This window comes from Pochonia chlamydosporia, chromosome 1, assembly GCF_001653235.2.
Source record: "Pochonia chlamydosporia 170 chromosome 1, whole genome shotgun sequence".
Taxonomy (NCBI): domain Eukaryota; kingdom Fungi; phylum Ascomycota; class Sordariomycetes; order Hypocreales; family Clavicipitaceae; genus Pochonia; species Pochonia chlamydosporia.
In genome coordinates, this window is record NC_035790.1 from 1,205,402 (window position 1) to 1,222,623 (window position 17,222).

The following is a 17,222-nucleotide window of genomic DNA, read 5'->3' on the forward strand; positions in this document are numbered from 1 at the left end:
GGCCATGTCTGCCGTGCCACAGGGCAGACATCAGCCTCAGACAACCAGACCACATGCACCCACCAGACGTCCACTCTGGTCCGGTCAGAGGAATCAGACTTGACCCCACATGGACACTGGCATGAGCCAGCGCTGAGTGCCTCCCATATCCCAACTGAACTGCAGGGGACCGTTGACGTTTGTAGGCACCCAGCCGGCAAATCGCCGGGTGCACTAAACTAAACCAGGCTCAACTTGAGCTTGACTTTCCCTTGCCAGACACTGCCGTCACTGACTTGCAGCATTGGCCTGGATGCTGCGACTGGACCATGACAACAAGGCTGCTAAATTTGTAGCTTGCACATGTACATCCAACCTTCACCTTTCACCTACGATTCAACTTCTTGGGCCATCGTCGCACCTGAATCTCCCTCACAAACTGTTCATGAAAGCCATTGAGTCGGAAATTGTGCGACTTTTCTAGTGCTAGTAGTTTGCGACTCGTCGTTCATAGATCCCTTTTGAAGGTGACGATCCTTTCGCGACTCGACAAACGATTTCCGCAACGACTTCCATCATAACCACCACAAAAAATGTCAACGAGGCCACCTTCCCGCGTAGTGTTCGTGGGGAATATTCCTTATGGTGCGAAAGAAACAAAATGCCCATCCGCTCTCACTTTTGGCGTTTTCTCTAATCAAACGTGCAGGCCTCTCAGAAGAGCAAATCACAGAAATCTTCAGCCGCGCCGGCAAAGTTGAACGATTCCGACTAGTATACGATTCGGAAACTGGCCGCCCAAAGGGCTTCGGCTTTGCAGACTACCCAGATACCGGTTCGTCGAATACTCGCCTGCCCCGAGTCCACCAAATTCACTCTACTGACCTCGTCCTTCCTCCCCTAGATAGCGCTTCGTCCGCGGTACGAAACTTGAACGACTTTGAGGTTATGGGTCGCAAGCTCCGCGTCGATTTTTCTAATGAACAAAAGAGCGGCGATGATGACAACAATCTCGTATGGAATCGTCCCCTCTCCCATCACTGATGTTGGCTAATATGACGTGCAGTCTACAGCGAATCCTACAAATGGTGCAGCCACCAGCACATACGCCGCGCAAGCAAGCTCTCTACCTCCCCTTCCTGCCGGCAAAGAAATACCTCCCGGGCTGACCTGCACGGATGCCATCTCACGGACACTCAACACTCTTCCTCCCTCCCAACTACTCGATATCCTAGGCCAGATGAAGACGCTGGCTACAACCGAACCCCAAAGAGCCACAGAACTGCTCCAACAAGCACCGCAACTTTCTTATGCTGTATTCCAGGCGCTGCTTCTGATGGGGCTGGTCTCCCCTGAGGCAATTCAATCTGTTGCTGATCCCACAGCACCTATTCCAGCAGTACAACAACCGGCACCAGCCTATCCAGGTTCGGCGGCAGTGTCAGGCTACCCGGGTGCAAACAACACACCACCAGTCGCTGCGATGCCTTATGCGCCCCCTGCAGCTCAGCCGAGTTATGGCGCACCAGCAGCGCCAGCGCCAGCAGCAGCAGCTCAGGACCCCGATGCGCTGATGAGAGCAGTCATGGATTTGACACAAGCCCAAATCGACATGCTACCTGAAGCTGACAAGCAACAGATCATGGCCCTAAGAGCTACGTTTGCAGGTCAGCGGAGATGATTTTGTGTCTCACGGTGGAAGAATCGGGGTAGACTAGGAATGTGAGGAGCGTTGACAACGGAGTCCCGTCTATGCACAAATACCATTTGCCGGCAGTATCCAGTGGTTCATTTTCATAGAGTCAGGTTGGTCAGGCGCAAAAACGGTAATTATGTACAATTATACATCTTGGATTGGAAGGTATGCCGCGATGGCAAAGTCACTAAGGAAATAAGGGTGCTTGAGAAACTCTACGTTTCAAAAACACAAAACACTGCAATGCGATAAAAATACCTTAAAAAGGATACACATCAAATACATAAACCCGTACCATAACAATTTATCTAGCCATTTCTAACTGATTCAGCCTATCCATAGAATCACACGCCAAACTATGCACATACAGTCAAAACCATGATTTTGTACCCCCCTTCCCGATAAGTGAAAATTTCAAATCCAATACATAGCCCCAGAATGTAACAACAACATGAATGCATGCCCAACAATTTACATTAGTACGCCAATCCAGTCCGTATATGCACTATCCTCCTCTTAAACAATGTTATACACTCTCTTCGCAATCATGTAGCAAGCGGTGCCGAAGAGCAGTAACCCAGCTGTAATCCAGGCAAACCATGCTAAATCACCTTCGTACTCCTGGCCTGGGACCCAGACATTCATCCCCCATAGACCGGTGATGATGTTCATGGGGAGGACAATGGTTCCTAGGACGGTGAGCTTGCCGAGGACATCGGCGGTTTGCTCTTGTCTCTCGTTCATCCGGATGTTGATTTGAGCGAGATAGTTGCCGTGGGAGCGGGCTAGGATCCTGTAAGTTGTTAGCTTTGTTGCGTTTTGTGGGGGAAAGAGGCTAAAGGGATGGAGGGTACTTTTCGTAGTGACCAAGATTAGAAGTCATAGTCACAATGTGGTCTTGTATATCGCCGAGATAAAGACCAATTTCAGACCTAGGCGCCACTTCCCAACGCTCGTTGCAGCGCTTGGCAAACCCTTTGATGACGTCTGCCTTGTTACCCAGGAGGCGGTACAGACTCATGACTCGCTTTCGACAGTCGCCTACCCTTCGTAGCATGTCTCCCGAGTCGAAGAAGGAGGAACTGTCGTCGCGGAGGTGAGCTGTTTTCTCGTCTCTCTCGGGTGTATGCATGCGTAGGATGTTCTCGTCAATTTCGTCGACTTCATCTTCAATAGTTTGGATGAGAGGCTGGAAAACATCGGTAATGTCGTCGATGATGGCGTAGGATATCCAGTCGGATGACAGGATGAGGTAGTCTCGTAGCTGGCGGATACGTCTGCGCACATTGGCGGGATGAGGCGTCATGGAAAAGTGGAAGCTGAGCACGCCTTCGCGGAAGACGACAACGTACATGTTGACTGGTTCGAGGTAGTTCTCGCTGTTGATGTCCTGGTCGAATGTTCGGTAGTTGACGAAGTAATAGTGGCGGAAGAGCTCAACTTTTTCTCGCGCCTCTTGGAGCATGATATCTTCGGCAGTGAGGGGGTGAATGCCAAATGCCTTGGCAATTACTTTCATTTCTGCCTCTGTAGGGCAAAGGACATCGAGCCACCATACTGGCCGCTCCCCGTAACGAATAGGCTTTTCTGTCTGTTCTGCCGTGGTAGGAGCGGAAGTAGGAATGGTATTATCTTTAGGTGATTTGATCCCGCTTGGGCTAGCACGTCGGGATGCATTACCAGGATCCAGGCTGGGCGACATGGTGCCGCCTCTTCGTGACTCGGCGATGGATGGCTGACGAGTGGACAGCTTGGAATCAACATCTAGACCGTTGAAAGAGTGCTGACGCTTTGTTGCCAGTGAAACAGTATCGTCGTCATCGCTAGTCTCATCATCTGATAGAATGCGTGGGTCGGGGATAAAGAGCTCTCGAAAGTCGCTTCCAGGCTGGACAAGCTCTGATATTGTCTGACTGTGTATGGTGCTTTGGAATTCTTCGTTGAAATATGTGAATCGATAAGGGATCTCTTCATCAGTCTGAAACCATCCCTTTCGAATGGGGCGCAACCGCCCGTTAATCAGCTGTGGCTCCGTGATTCTCTTGACCCGTCGCTCTTCACTGCGATCCTCCTTTTCATATTGCCTCCATTCCTCCAACACAGATAAGTCTGGCCATTGACCACGTCGTCGACGTCCACGCCGCTGATGGACTTGAGGGTCCCTAGACTGAGCATCATATTCCTCCTCACCAAGCTCTGACATGCCCGGTGCAGGGAAGCAAACGTCTCCAGAAGCGTCGACTGTGGGCCGTCGATGAATATCCTGTCTGTGGTCATGAGCTGAGCCCTCAGTATCTGACACGGCCTCCTCATTATCTGAGTGCCGACCACTACCACCACCTAGAGATAGATCGTCCCGAATCATGACGTCTCCAAACACCAACTCTGGGCCAGCCGCAGCAAATGTGGGTGAGCCCGGGACAGAGGGCGGATGGTTCACGTCCCACCCATCCATGGCACTCTGCGGAAGTTGTAGCCTATTCTTCGATGACCTGCTGGATCGTCGGCTTCTATTTCGGCCGCCTTTGGCATCACTTGCTCCATAGCTTGAAGGGCCTGTTGGCGTGCCCTTCTTTGAAGATCCTGGCAGCAATGGAGCCGTCTCATCCCAGGGACTTCGCTCGCCATTTCCCTCAGCACTAGTTGGAATCTGCATAGAACGCAGCCGGCTGCCACCCGGAGTCGAGGAAAACGGATTGTGGAAGGGACTCGCACCCGCTATTGTCGACGCACGGCGCATTCGCATCGGCTTCTGCTCTCTTATCGAAACATGTCAGACATGGAAGAAGTCTGATGGAGTCATCTGTTGCACACTCACCGATGGTCAAGCAGTGCTTCGCTGTCAATGCTGGTACCGCTTAGGTTGGCGCTCGGCACCTGATACAGCAGGCCAGAGCCCGACGGACCAGCTTCATCATGGCTATCCTCTGCGAGTATAGCAAAGCTCTTTCGCCGCGATCGCTTCTTCTTGCCGCCCCGGTGTCCCTTTCTCTTACGCGGCTTCTGACTGTCTGGTGTGGCTTTACCCGTTGAAGGAGACGGGGAGGGCTGTGAAGCAATTGCCGCTCTCAAGTTGGAGGCTGCACTGAACGTGTCAAAGCGGTTGCTCGCCATGGCGTCGGCTCAAGAGTCGACAATGCCTCAGCCAGCGCCACAACCACTGACATTCAGTAACTCGGGTTGCTGTAAATGCGATGATTCAGAGATGGCGAATATCGACTGCCGGAGTACATGAATATATACCGAAAAGAAACAAAAAAGAGGTTGAGACAGCAAAGGATTGACGGCAAAAGTTGGTCGAAGGTTGCAGCTAGTGCTGGGATGGGGCACATGGCGCGGGACGCTAAAGTGGTTCAGTGATGTCAGTACTTAAGTATTGGCTGAACATTGGAACCATAATTGCTTCCCTGTTTCAGTGGCTTGCAGGGACAAACTCGGCTCAGCTGCGTGCTGCGGGCAAGCGCTGGGGCCAATGGCAGCCGGTCAAAGAGCTCCGGGGCAGTTGGGCCTCCAGATGTCAGCTCGTCGACCAAAGTTCCTGCTAGCCGCTTTCAGACCTCAAACCACACCACACACTACACCAGACACTCAATGCTCAATGCACGTTCCAATCGGCCTGGCAGTTTCTGGCGCATGCAGCTCTTCAGCATGCGCATTGGTGTCTTGAATGTTATCAAGTTAGGAATATTGCGTGGGTTGCACCAGACTTTACCTTCACACATGTGCAATTGAGTTAATCTGTACAGACATGCACACTGATGTGTATGACACGACATGTGGTTGAGAGCATGTATCAAATGGAAAGTTCCAGTCTCCAATTACTCCAAGTCCCATTACCAAGGTAGCCAGCCTAATACGCATCCACAATATAAATTATGGACAACTTTAACCTAAACACGCCAACATGTGCAATCATGCGGTAATAGACATTCATCGTATGATATATGAATCGCTTGCTATGCAGAGTAAGATAAATATCCCACCAACAACCGTATCACCCAGTCGATGACCAACCTTATCCACACAATCAGGCTGGTGTCCCAAAATCCCATAATCTAACCAACAGACTATCCGGGGTTGTCGCTGGCTCATCCAGCGGTAGGAATATCCTCTTTGGAATCTGGAATTCAATCACAGGTGCCTTCTTGACATCCTTGCCCAGCTCGGCATCCAAAAGCTACAAAAAAAAGTTAGAAATCTGCATCCTTCGTACCCACAAGAAACGTAATCAAAACTTACACTGGCATATGAGTGATCCAAGAAATCCTCCATATTGTACGATTGCTTCGTAAACTGCTCAGACATGACCTTTGCAATAGTCGCAACGTTGGGGTGGTAGTGAGATTGCAGCTGCACAAGCTCCCACAGACAACTATCAATCGCTCGCGTCTGCGTCGGATCAGCCTCGTCCGCCACGAACGGGTCTTCAAACCCATGGTCCTTGATACGCTGCTTCTCCTCAGGATCTTTGATCACCCGGTGTACCATGAATGTACATGTAGGGTGACGCTTCAGCACGTTGTATATCCAGGGAATGACAAACGCGATGGCACTGGGCGGCGCATTCAGCGCCAGCCGAGACAATCGCTTCAGGAAACTTGCCACCAGAGAGGCAGGAAGGTGAGTAGACGCCAGGAACGTATCAAGAAGTCGGAAAAATCGGGATCGGTGTTTTGAGTGTAATATGTCTCGATCAAGGAGTGAGTACAGCTTGGGGTAGAATGATGGGTAGTCCAAGTTACGTTCTTGGATAAGGTAAAACACTCCAGACAGTGCGAGGAGTGACATTGATCCACCTGCGTTGTAGCAGTTGGTAAGAAAGTCTGCTAGCAATTCTGGCTTTGTGAGCCACGGAGCAATAATGGTCGAGATGATATCGAGGAGACGCTTCCGCTGGTCTTTGGAGTCGACGACACCCATCAACGCCAGCCATGCTTCTTGGCCCTGCTTCTTGTGTTGGGTGATTGAACGTAAAGGATGTGACTTCTTCTTAGGTTTGGGAACGTAAAAATCCTCCAAATCCTCTGCAGATTCCGGCACACCGTCGAGAGCAGAAATCAAGGCGAATACTCTGTCAAACACGTCCTCCGACTCATCCTCTTCAGTCAGGCTTTCAATAATGCTCCTGTGCAGGACGTATTAGCAGAGAATAGCGATACAAATTTAGAAAAACAAGATACATACCTGACAGATTTGAAAGTAAAATAACGAATATCATCGTATTGCTCCGCGAATTCCTCAATGTAAGCTCGCCTTACATCATCATTGTCTGACAACAGCACAGCCTTGACGATATTCTCCATGAACGCCGTGGGGAATGAGTACTCCTCCTTGTCGTACAGGAACTCTCCTTCAGCTTTGAGCAATCTCATGCCCAAGGTAAGAGCAGTGACAGCGAGCTCCTCCTCGCCCAACAGATTCACCAATAGTGTCTTATACTGGGAAAACTGATCCTTGAGCCAGCTGACAACCACCGCATCCTTCCCCGACGAAGACTTTCGGGCAATGAGGGCTCCCTGAGCAAGCAGCCTGACGAATATTCTGCAAAGGGCCACTGCGGCCAGCATCGATTCTGGCTCACCCTTCTCATAGTCTCCCGCTGTGCTCAACAAAACGGTAATGTCGTTGTAGTTCTTTTTCGATTCCAAGATTCCCTGTTCCATAAGAAGGATCTTTGCATTCGGATCTTCACTTTCTTCGCTCGAAGGTCTGCGCCGCTTTGCTGGCTTTTCACCAGCAGAGGGACGCTTCCGCTTCGAGCCTTCACCCTCAGTACCCTGCGCCATGTTGAGGATATTCTGTGGTGCAATCCGACTGATTCTCAAATATGAATGAAAAAAATCTTTTCGAATGTTTTCCGAACCTTAAAACTCGATCTTATATCTCAAAGGAAAATAAATGACGCTCAGGTTGTTCGACGAAAAATGTCGAAAGGGTTTGATACACCTTAAATTTCTTGAGAGCTTCATAAATCTTTCACTCAGCAACCCAAAAAAATATTTGCCCAATCAGCAGCGTCCAGCCAGGCAGGGGTGCATTTTCTTCTGCATGCACCCAAAGCTCTGGAAAATAGCCGGGTAAACCGCCTCCACCCTTTTGGACCACCAAGGCCATCCCATCCCTCTCCTTCCCGACCTCACGTGACTTACTCATGTTGCCGAACTAGCGCGATAAAACCTCAACCTCATTCCCAGCTCTCAGAGCAACGTCAAGCCAGGATACCCCCAATCGCAACTCTATATCACAATGGCCTCACGCTTGGCGCGAAGCGCTGTCGGTACGTCAATCCCCAACCTCACGGCGCGACGAGCCCATGATTTTCGAGCCCCAATTGCACGCGGAGTCATACTGACGCAGGCACGAACTTGTGTTGACTGGAAACAGGCGCTCCCCTTCTCCGACCTACCCTCGCCCGCCGAGCCATCCCAGCCGTGTCCGCAGCTGCTGTCCGCCACGCCAGCAACGTTCCCGCCGAGGAGCCCAAGAAGAAGGCCCAGAGCATCATCGACTCCCTCCCCGGAAGCAGCCTCCTCAGCAAGACTGCCTTCCTCAGCAGCGCCGCCGGTCTCAGCGTCTACGCCATCAGCAATGAGTACTACGTCATGAACGAGGAGACCATCGTGGCCATCTGCCTGCTGGCCGTTTGGGGAGGTCTCATCAAGTACGGCGGCCCCGGATACAAGGAGTGGGCTGAGAGCCAGAACCAGAAGATCAAGAACATCCTCAACAGCGCTCGTGCCGACCACACTGAGGCTGTCAAGGGCCGCATCGAGGACGTCCAGCAGATGACTGGTGTTGTCGACATCACCAAGGCCATGTTCGAGGTGTCCAAGGTAAGGAGCTCACAGTTTTTAACGGTGCACCCAACAAAAAACTCGTGGCGTGGGAGATACTGACGCACTTGGGACTATCAGGAAACCGCCAAGCTCGAGGCTCAGGCTTACGAGCTCGAGCAGCAGACCGCCCTGGCCGCCGAGGCCAAGGCCGTTCTCGACTCCTGGGTCCGTTACGAGGGCCAGGTCAAGCAGCGCCAGCAGAAGGAGCTCGCTGCCTCTATTATCGCCAAGGTCCAGAAGGAGCTGGAGAACCCCAAGGTCCTGCAGCAGATCCTGCAGCAAAGCGTTGCTGATATTGAGAGTACGTTGTAAATTCCTATTAGTCACGATCTCGATTGGTGCAAAATGGATTGCTAACAATTACGAACAGAGATTGTCTCTTCCAAGGCCCAATAAACGCTTTCTACTAGAGTCTAGATTAAAACGTACCACCGTTTCTTTTGTTACAACAATCTGTGCATATAAACACACCTGTGCAATAGCCAATTAAATCGAGACACTAGTCTTAACTATTTTAACTCTATTCTACAATTTCTCCTCCTTCCGTGACGGCGTTCAGGTGTTGATACAATACGTGAGACGGCGTTTGGAGCACCAGCTACGTCAATCTTGATAGCTCCATAACAACCCTTGGAACAGCTGTGTGAGGTAATGGCTGAAAATATTCCTTGCCTTGATTCAACAGAGCCCTACCTAGATTGTTTCGCAATGTCAGTACCGTGGCGGTCTGTTGGAACACGCAATCTATAAGCACCTGCGACAACGCACAGATGAACATTAAAAGACAGACTGCTTAGGTGTATAGTGCCATCGCATAACATGTTTTGAGCATCTCCGCAGTTTCTTTCACAAAAAAAAGTCCCAAGCAAGTATATAATGACACAATCATCAATTATACAATCCCGTACGATTCATAGCAAATACATTTTCAGTGTAATCAACCACTCTAGAACCCATTTAATAAATCGGCCTCGACTCTTCCCATTTCCTCGTCTCAATCATGTCTTTGGAGTCCGGCGTCTCCTCTTTCGACTCTGGTAGCCACGAAACTCTCCCACTACGCCGTCTTCTCGCACCCTCGCCCTTGGTAGGGCCAATCCACTCCCAAGCGCGCCCAACTTCCCCGCTGCGGCCCTGTCTTTGGCCTGTGCGGACGTTGCTATTCTGCTCTACGACGGCTCTAACCCTTTGCCAGATTCTCTCGCGCTCGGAGAGAGCGTGAATAGACCTTAGAACGTCATCTCTCAGGTTCGGCAAGAAGAGCCAGGGATCGTCAAGATCCTCTTCTCCAAGCTCCCGCTGATCCGCCAGTCGCTGCAAGACCAAGTCTACCAGGGCTGGAACCTGGGCAGAGGTCGCAACATGGCGACGATAACGTGAACGTACGTTTAAACTTCCGAGGGCTAAGAAGATCAGAAATCCAATTGCGAGTCGATATCTTGCCAGTCCGAGCCAGATTGAGCGCTTGATGGCGCAGGTGAGCGAAAGGCGAGCGAGAGAGGTTGACGAAAGCCTTCTGACTGGAAGATTGGATGCACCGGTAGGTCTGTTGGGTCAATGACGGATCTGATTAGTTTGTGTGTCAGAAGAGTGAATTTCATTTTAAGACAAGCAAAGACGATGCCACAGATGGAGGGCCGATTTGCATCGCTTTGCGGAAGAAAAAAATTTCGGCGGTACTCACTTGGTTGTTGTGTCGACTTGAACCTCAATCTCATCTCGAGTCGTGACTTTGCCAATAGCCTTGTCCCACAGATCGTCAAACTCTTGATCACTCAATCTTTTGTTTCTCTTCTTGCTGACGGCCTCTTTCAACTCTTCCTCTGCAATCGCAGGCGAATTTTCCTGTTGTCCAGCTTCATCAACCAAGTCACCACACTCGTACTTGGCTCGGCGTTCTCTAAGCTCCTCAACGGCCTTGTCAGCTACGGCCTGAACTCGGCGTTCCTGCTCGCTGTCAGGCTCACATGTCGGTGGAAGGGGGACAAGCCCGCCAAACGACAGTGGGTGAGGCTTCTGGATGAATCCTTTGTCACAGGTAACAGTGAATCCCTCAGAACAATATGCATTCGGAGGGCATGGCTCGCATTGAGGTTCGACAAAAGGCAGCACCGCATCGGGAACGGTGATTTCTGGTGGGAGGAGTGACTTTGCCTCTCTGCCAAGGCCGCAGTATCCTACAGCGAGCTTCTCCTGTCGATACCAAGCGCCATAAGCGCCAAGAAGTGCCATAAGAAGGACGAAGAGGGGTGTCAGGACGCTTGTTTGGCGAGCTGGTGCGCGGCTCTTGCGCGAAACGGGGACGACTTCACCGGTGCTCTGAGCCTCTTCCAATTCCAGCTGCTCATCAGCGGTAAACTCCTCACCAGGCTCCAAGGCGAATTCAGGAGATCTTTGCCGCAACTTAGGCGCTGAAATCTCCGAGGCTCTGGGCTTCTTGCTTCGATCAGTGAAGCCATCCGTCCGCCTTCTGGCGGATTGCGCGCTTCGAGTGGCACCATCCCCTACAGTGCGTCGTCGGTTGCTTGGAGTGATTACAGGCGGCGGCGAGCTTCCGCTTTGGAAAGGGTTATCGTCTGTAAACACAGACTCGTCATGTTCGTCGTCGTCGTCGTCGTCTTCCTCCTCTTCCGGATGAATATTCGACCGATCTGAATGCAATGGATAGTCTTCCTCCGGCTCCGACTCATCCTTGATTTGAGGTGTCACAGTCCTTCTGCTGCTTCGACGCGTCGATTTTGAAGCTACAGATGCAGCGCCATCATCTTCATCAAAATGTGATAGTTGCCGACTGGCAGATCTTGAGCTGCGCTTGCGTGGGCTACGAAGAATGTTGGACTCCGCTACCTCGGGTTCGACCTTAACCCTACCAGAGCTCTTCCTTGGTGACATCGACCTGCGAGCAGACGAATGGCGAGGGCGCGTATCGGGCTCGTCCCAGACATTAGAGTCCTCTGCACTGCCGGCATTGACGAAGCCCAAGCTAGATCGTTTTGCTCTGGCTCTTTGCGCTCGTAGCTTGGCCGCTTGTGACAAAACGTGATCATTGACCAGCTCGACTAACTGACTCTTCTTCGCCGTAGAGGGATAATCCACGTTATGCGTGACGAGGATGGATCGCAGGCGCGGTACGGTCACACTGCGGGCATCGAAGCCCTCTTGAAGGTAATCATCGATGTCGGACATGATGATAGCGGAGATCGCGTAGCTGTTGAGGAAACTAGAATCTCCGGCAATGGCAGAGGTGGATGCGCAATGACAAGTTCAGGAACCGTTCCGGCTTGGCTTGGCTGAGGAATGCAGCGGCAAACAGTGGTGAGACAAGGTCAACACGGCAGCCGAGGATAGATCGGACAGGTTACAGCTGAGGTCGCAGCTGATGGCCCTTTATTCATGCAGGGAGAAAGAGGCGTCGATAAGGCCACAGAATAGAAGACCTTAGATACTGAAGATCTTGACACCAGAGCGCTGTCCGCACTATAGTCAGCAAAGCGCTATTGCAAGGATGACAGATATGCAAAACTGGCGGCGACGTTCATCGATTGTTGTTGATCAAAGTAGAACTCCACTGACGCAACCATAGCGCCGTTGTCTGTGGCAACTAGGACAGATAATGGATCCGAGATCAAGGTTTGCTCAAGAAGCTGAGGCTGGTGCCCACAGCCACATGTGGCGCAGAGCGGACCACCCGCAGCCATGTTTCATGCAAGCATGAGATGGGACGGGAGCTTGCATGATTATCATCCCACCTTAGAAGCTTCAACTTTCAAACGCAATTGACACTTCACTAGCTCGTATTGCCTGTTTGCTTTCCCACGCAACAATGCCACAGGCCACAATGGTCGGGGCACGGGGACTTTTGTCAACGTCAACCTTTGTTTGCAGAAGCTGCTCTCGATCCGTCCGCCGTCAATCTCAGCGCTCGTACTCAACATCAAGAGATGACATATACGACGTAGTTTGTGTTGGCGGTGGTCCAGCCGGTCTGAGCCTATTGACAGCCCTTCGTACGCTTCTCTCTTCATTCAGCAGTCTTATCTTGCTTAATATCCTCTAACTATTCCCCAGGTGCAAGCCCAATCACATCCAGACTGCGAGTTGCCCTCGTCGAAGCCCAAGACCTTTCCAAGACCGCCGCCTTCTCCCTCCCGCCGACCCAGTTCTCAAATCGCTGCAGCTCCTTAACACCTTCATCAGCCCAATATCTCAACACAATCGGAGCATGGACGCACATGAAGCGCGAGCGAATCCAAGACTTCCACGAGATGCAAGTCTGGGATGGCGTCACGGACGCCCGAATTGAATTCGACCCTCCGCAAAGCTCCGGTCCCAGCAAAACTATTGCCTACATGACGGAAAACCTGAACCTTACATCCGGCCTGTTAAGGCGTCTAAATGAGTTAGGCAACGTCGACATCTTCGACAATTCGAGAGTGGAGAAAATCGACCTGGGCGAGGAGACTGAAGATATGGACCTCAGCGAGTGGCCCATCGTCCATCTATCCGGCGGCCAATCTCTAGCTGCGCGACTTCTCGTCGGCGCTGACGGCGCCAACAGCCCCGTACGATCATTTGCAGGCATCGAGAGCCGTGGTTGGGACTATGGCAGACATGGTCTCGTCGCGACGCTGCAGCTCGAAGGTGAGGGATGGGGCGGACAGTTCAGCAAGATCGCGTACCAGCGCTTCTTGCCTACTGGTCCTGTTGCTATGCTCCCCTTGCCAGGCAATTACTCAACATTGGTGTGGTCTACTACGCCAGAGAATGCAGCGCTATTGAAAAAACTATCTCCCAAAGACTTCATCGCCTTGGTAAACGCGGCGTTCCGTCTCAGTCCTGTGGACCTAGGATACATGCACACCCAGACAGAGGGACAAGAGGACGAATACAACTGGAGGATGCAGCATACCCCCGTGGACCTTGAAGCCATCCCACAAACTGTCATCGGTGTGCAAGAAGGCTCCATCGCCTCATTCCCCCTGAAGCTCCGCCACGCAGACACGTATATTGGCGAAAGAATCGCACTGGTGGGAGATGCAGCGCACACCGTCCACCCCCTGGCCGGACAAGGTCTCAACATGGGACAAGGTGACGTGCAGAGCCTCGTCAAGAGCATAGAGTACGCTGTTTCGCATGGACAGGATTTGGGAACTCAATTGTCTCTTGAGAGCTACAATAGCGAGCGGTACGCTACTAACCATGTCTTGATGGGCGTGTGTGACAAGCTGCACAAGATCTATTCTGTTGAGAGCGGGCCATTGGTTGGTCTTCGATCTATAGGCTTGCAGGCTGTTAATGCTCTGTCGCCGTTGAAGAATTTCTTCATGGGACAGGCATCCGGGACTGGTGTCAAAGTTGTATAGGAAACATGATCTCGGGGAAGCGAGTCAAATATGTAAAAGTAGTGTATAAGAAGAGTTGTAACAATAAAATAGACATGCACATCTTGCAAATTGGCACTTCATATTCACGTACACATCAGTTGAGTGGCACAGAGTACATAACGAGAAACGACTTCTATGGAGTATTTACGGGTTCTCCCAGCCAGCTATGACTACAGACAAAGGAAATATCTTAACCGAGGTTTCTTTTATCTCCTTGTCTCCAATTTACCGATCCACCTCACCTGAGTGAATTGTTAGTACGTGTGAAGTTAAGAAAAGAACAATGGGGATGCAATATTGAACTTACCAAACACCAAATCCATGGTACCAATTACGGCAACAGCATCGGCCAACAAGTGACCCTTGGAGACATGATCGAAACCGCCCAAGTGAGCAAATCCAGGAGCACGAATGTGGCACCTATAAGGACGCTCGCTACCATCACTGACAACATACACACCCATTTCACCCTTGGGGGCCTCAATGACGGAGTAGGTCTCGCCGGGAGGAACAGCATAGCCCTTAGTGTACAGAAGGAAGTGGTGAATGAGGGCCTCCATGTTCTCCTTCATGGCGGTACGAGGGGGAGGTGAGATCTTGTAGTCCTCAACACGGACGGGTCCGGCGGGCATCTGGTTCAGACATTGGTGGATAATGCGGAGGGACTGGCGGAACTCCTCCATTCGGCAGAGGTAGCGATCGTAGCAGTCACCGTTCTTGCCCACGGGGACATCGAACTCGACCTTGTCGTAGGCGTCGTAGGGCTGGCTCTTTCGGATATCCCAGGGAACACCAGAGCCTCGGAGCATAACACCAGTGAAGGAGAGGTTGAGAGCATCGGCGGCGGAGACGACACCGACACCTCTCAGTCGCTCAACCCAGATACGGTTATCAGTAAGCATTTCTTCCGTCTCGTCAATGCGGTCACCGAACTGGGTAGCCCACTGGTAGATGTCGTCGAGCAAACCAACAGGGATATCTTGGTGGACACCACCGGGGCGAACATAGGCGGCGTGAAGACGGGCACCAGAGACACGTTCGTAGAATTCCTGCATCCGCAAAGTTAGCGGCAGCCGATCAAACTGCAGTCTGCAATAGCCTAAGATGCTTCCGGGTACGCACCATGAGCTTCTCTCGTTCCTCGAAACCCCAAAGGAAAGGCGTCAGAGCACCAACGTCCATTGCGTGGGACAACACAGACATCAGATGGTTCAGGACTCGGGTGATTTCTCCAAACAGAGTACGGATATACTTGGCACGCTCGGGAATTTCAATGTTGAGAAGCTTCTCGACAGCAAGGGCAAAGCATTGCTCGTTGGTCATCATAGAAACGTAATCCAATCGGTCGAAGTAGGGGAGCGCCTGCAGGTATGACTTGTACTCAATCAACTTCTCAGTGCCTCGGTGCAGAAGACCGACGTGAGGGTCGGCACGAATGATTTCTTCGCCATTGAGCTCGAGAATAAGTCGAAGCACACCGTGGGCAGCAGGATGCTGAGGACCAAAGTTGACGGTGTAGTGTCTAACCTTGCGGTCCTCGACCGAGTTCTCGCGCGACTTTTTTACCGACCCGGGGATGTGCTGTGTGGTGCCGTAGGGATCGCTGGGATGGGCAAAGTCGTCATCAACGGGGATGAGTCTGGTTCCCATGGGCTCGGGAGTAGCGTATTTTCGAAGGCATGTCGTCGAGAAGGGTCGTGCTGCGAGATGCCTCGTCGCAGGTCGGAGGCAGAGACGCTTGGCGCCGTGGCCAGCGAGCCTCTGCAGAGAGGAAGCCATTGGGATGGAGCGGAGAGGGTGCCTGAAGCAAGAGGATATGCTGGAGATCCTCCTGGAGAGCCTCTTGCTCGGAGTCAATGGCTTGTGGGCTGAGGGGAATTCGCCTTGGTGGTTATGTATGGCCCGTTGTCCCGAATGTTGCACGTCAATATTCGGGGCAGCTTTGACGATGGTGGGTTCACAGGTGGGTTCGGGTCATTATTTTTGCGGGCTGTGGGCCAATCAGGGTGAAGTCATTACTCTAACAATTGGATGTGAGCCTTGGTGTTTCAGTGGGTGCAAGTGTACAGGCACCACACTTTGTTCATGACGGCATAGACAAACCGAATGGCTGGCATTGCAGTTTCCGTTTCGCGGTTCTATGAGGATCTCTCCTATGTTGCTTAATCGGGGCTTGGGCAAGTTTATCGAATGCGTTATGTTGGGGTCAAACCGCTCGCCAATGGCAAATGTGCCATCATGTGGCATCGGGGCAGCCTTAAGGTTAACCTTCAGATCATCAATCACAGAAGTGATATGACGAAACCCTTTCAATCTTATTCTCCATATATCTTTAAATGTCTCCTCTTCACTTTGCCGTACAGCCGGCCTTCTAACAAGATCTGATGCCGCTTTTGGTCGAAGCTCCAGCAGCCATTTGCGCAAATCGTCTCTTCAATTGTATATCGTCGTGTGTCTCGACAATCATCAGGCAGAAACAAGGACGGCTCTTAACCTAGGGACAATGCTCAGATGGTGGTGAAATACAACGGCCGGTTCCCTTCGTCTACATCATTTTGGCAGGCAAGTGCGGTGTCAAAGATAAATGGGAGGCTACTACGTTCACGTCTCACTCGCGTGCTATTCAAAGGAAACCACTTCTTCATTCATCCCCATCTATGATCATAAACCACCACGGATCCTAATCCCATGAAACAGTCCCTGGCTACTTTGTACCCGCAAAGCCCAGCCCATGATGCCCTCTCTGGCTCCTCAACATACCCACATCCGCACCTAAACTGCAAGAAGGGATTTCCCATTTCAATTACTTGTGCCTAAAAGGTCCAAATATTAGTATGAAACATCTCTTTACACCAGCGGATTAAAGGCCTAGCAGATTGCTTACGGTTTGCAAATGCACGATTTGCATTGCTCCTTATGATTTTCAGAGACTCTGTACTCGCCCTTATGGCTACAATGCGCCCTTGGTGCTTTGCATGCCGATGGATATGCTCCAGGGAAAGCGGAGCATTCAATGCGATCGTTCGACCTCGTGTCTAGCTGGGGCTCGGCGAAGGCAGCTGCGCTAAGAAAGCTGATGCAGATGAGAGATAGGTGCGTCAACTGCATGATGATTCGAGTGTAAAGATATAATAGGTACGTTGGCGTTGGCAGAAGTGAAGATGATGTGTTTGTAGATCAGATTTGAAAATATTACGGGCAGGAGTACATGTCTGTATATATACGAGCGAGACTCGACCGTTGGCTTTTGTTCGAGTTGGTGTACCAAACGGGTGACGTATGGTTACACAGCTGCTGGTGTACAAAACCGTTGTGCTTTTGTCGAGA

General features: G+C 51.4%; 7 protein-coding genes across 7 annotated transcripts; 3 read left to right on the plus strand and 4 right to left on the minus strand.

The window, feature by feature from the left end:
- Nucleotides 1-572: 572 nt before the first annotated feature.
- On the plus strand, nucleotides 573-1,660 carry VFPPC_00272 (RNA recognition motif containing protein; the record flags this gene model as incomplete). The annotated part of the gene is made up of 3 exons (XM_018280322.1): nucleotides 573-624; nucleotides 689-993; nucleotides 1,046-1,660. 3 exons carry the CDS (start codon nucleotides 573-575, stop codon nucleotides 1,658-1,660), a joined length of 972 nt encoding a protein of 323 aa, XP_018148335.1.
- Nucleotides 1,661-2,191: 531 nt separating this feature from the next.
- VFPPC_00273 (CorA family metal ion transporter) lies at nucleotides 2,192-4,789 on the minus strand (the record flags this gene model as incomplete). Its single annotated transcript, XM_018280323.1, has 3 exons — nucleotides 2,192-2,468; nucleotides 2,530-4,434; nucleotides 4,494-4,789. The coding sequence occupies 3 exons, from the start codon at nucleotides 4,787-4,789 to the stop codon at nucleotides 2,192-2,194; spliced, it is 2,478 nt and encodes an 825-aa protein (XP_018148336.1).
- Nucleotides 4,790-5,702: 913 nt separating this feature from the next.
- Nucleotides 5,703-7,461, minus strand: VFPPC_00274 (nucleolar complex protein; the record flags this gene model as incomplete). Its single annotated transcript, XM_018280324.1, has 3 exons — nucleotides 5,703-5,852; nucleotides 5,915-6,800; nucleotides 6,860-7,461. 3 exons carry the CDS (start codon nucleotides 7,459-7,461, stop codon nucleotides 5,703-5,705), a joined length of 1,638 nt encoding a protein of 545 aa, XP_018148337.1.
- A 460-nt stretch (nucleotides 7,462-7,921) lies between these two features.
- Nucleotides 7,922-8,907, plus strand: VFPPC_00275 (ATP synthase subunit 4 mitochondrial precursor; the record flags this gene model as incomplete). Its single annotated transcript, XM_018280325.1, has 4 exons — nucleotides 7,922-7,952; nucleotides 8,060-8,508; nucleotides 8,590-8,812; nucleotides 8,882-8,907. 4 exons carry the CDS (start codon nucleotides 7,922-7,924, stop codon nucleotides 8,905-8,907), a joined length of 729 nt encoding a protein of 242 aa, XP_018148338.1.
- Nucleotides 8,908-9,468: 561 nt separating this feature from the next.
- On the minus strand, nucleotides 9,469-11,697 carry VFPPC_00276 (sister chromatid separation protein (Src1); the record flags this gene model as incomplete). The annotated part of the gene is made up of 2 exons (XM_018280326.1): nucleotides 9,469-10,057; nucleotides 10,196-11,697. 2 exons carry the CDS (start codon nucleotides 11,695-11,697, stop codon nucleotides 9,469-9,471), a joined length of 2,091 nt encoding a protein of 696 aa, XP_018148339.1.
- Nucleotides 11,698-12,334: 637 nt separating this feature from the next.
- Nucleotides 12,335-13,874, plus strand: VFPPC_00277 (ubiquinone biosynthesis monooxygenase COQ6; the record flags this gene model as incomplete). Its single annotated transcript, XM_018280327.1, has 2 exons — nucleotides 12,335-12,518; nucleotides 12,580-13,874. 2 exons carry the CDS (start codon nucleotides 12,335-12,337, stop codon nucleotides 13,872-13,874), a joined length of 1,479 nt encoding a protein of 492 aa, XP_018148340.1.
- Nucleotides 13,875-14,120: 246 nt separating this feature from the next.
- VFPPC_00278 (NADH-ubiquinone oxidoreductase, mitochondrial precursor) lies at nucleotides 14,121-15,674 on the minus strand (the record flags this gene model as incomplete). Its single annotated transcript, XM_018280328.1, has 3 exons — nucleotides 14,121-14,137; nucleotides 14,203-14,944; nucleotides 15,018-15,674. The coding sequence occupies 3 exons, from the start codon at nucleotides 15,672-15,674 to the stop codon at nucleotides 14,121-14,123; spliced, it is 1,416 nt and encodes a 471-aa protein (XP_018148341.1).
- Nucleotides 15,675-17,222: the final 1,548 nt, after the last annotated feature.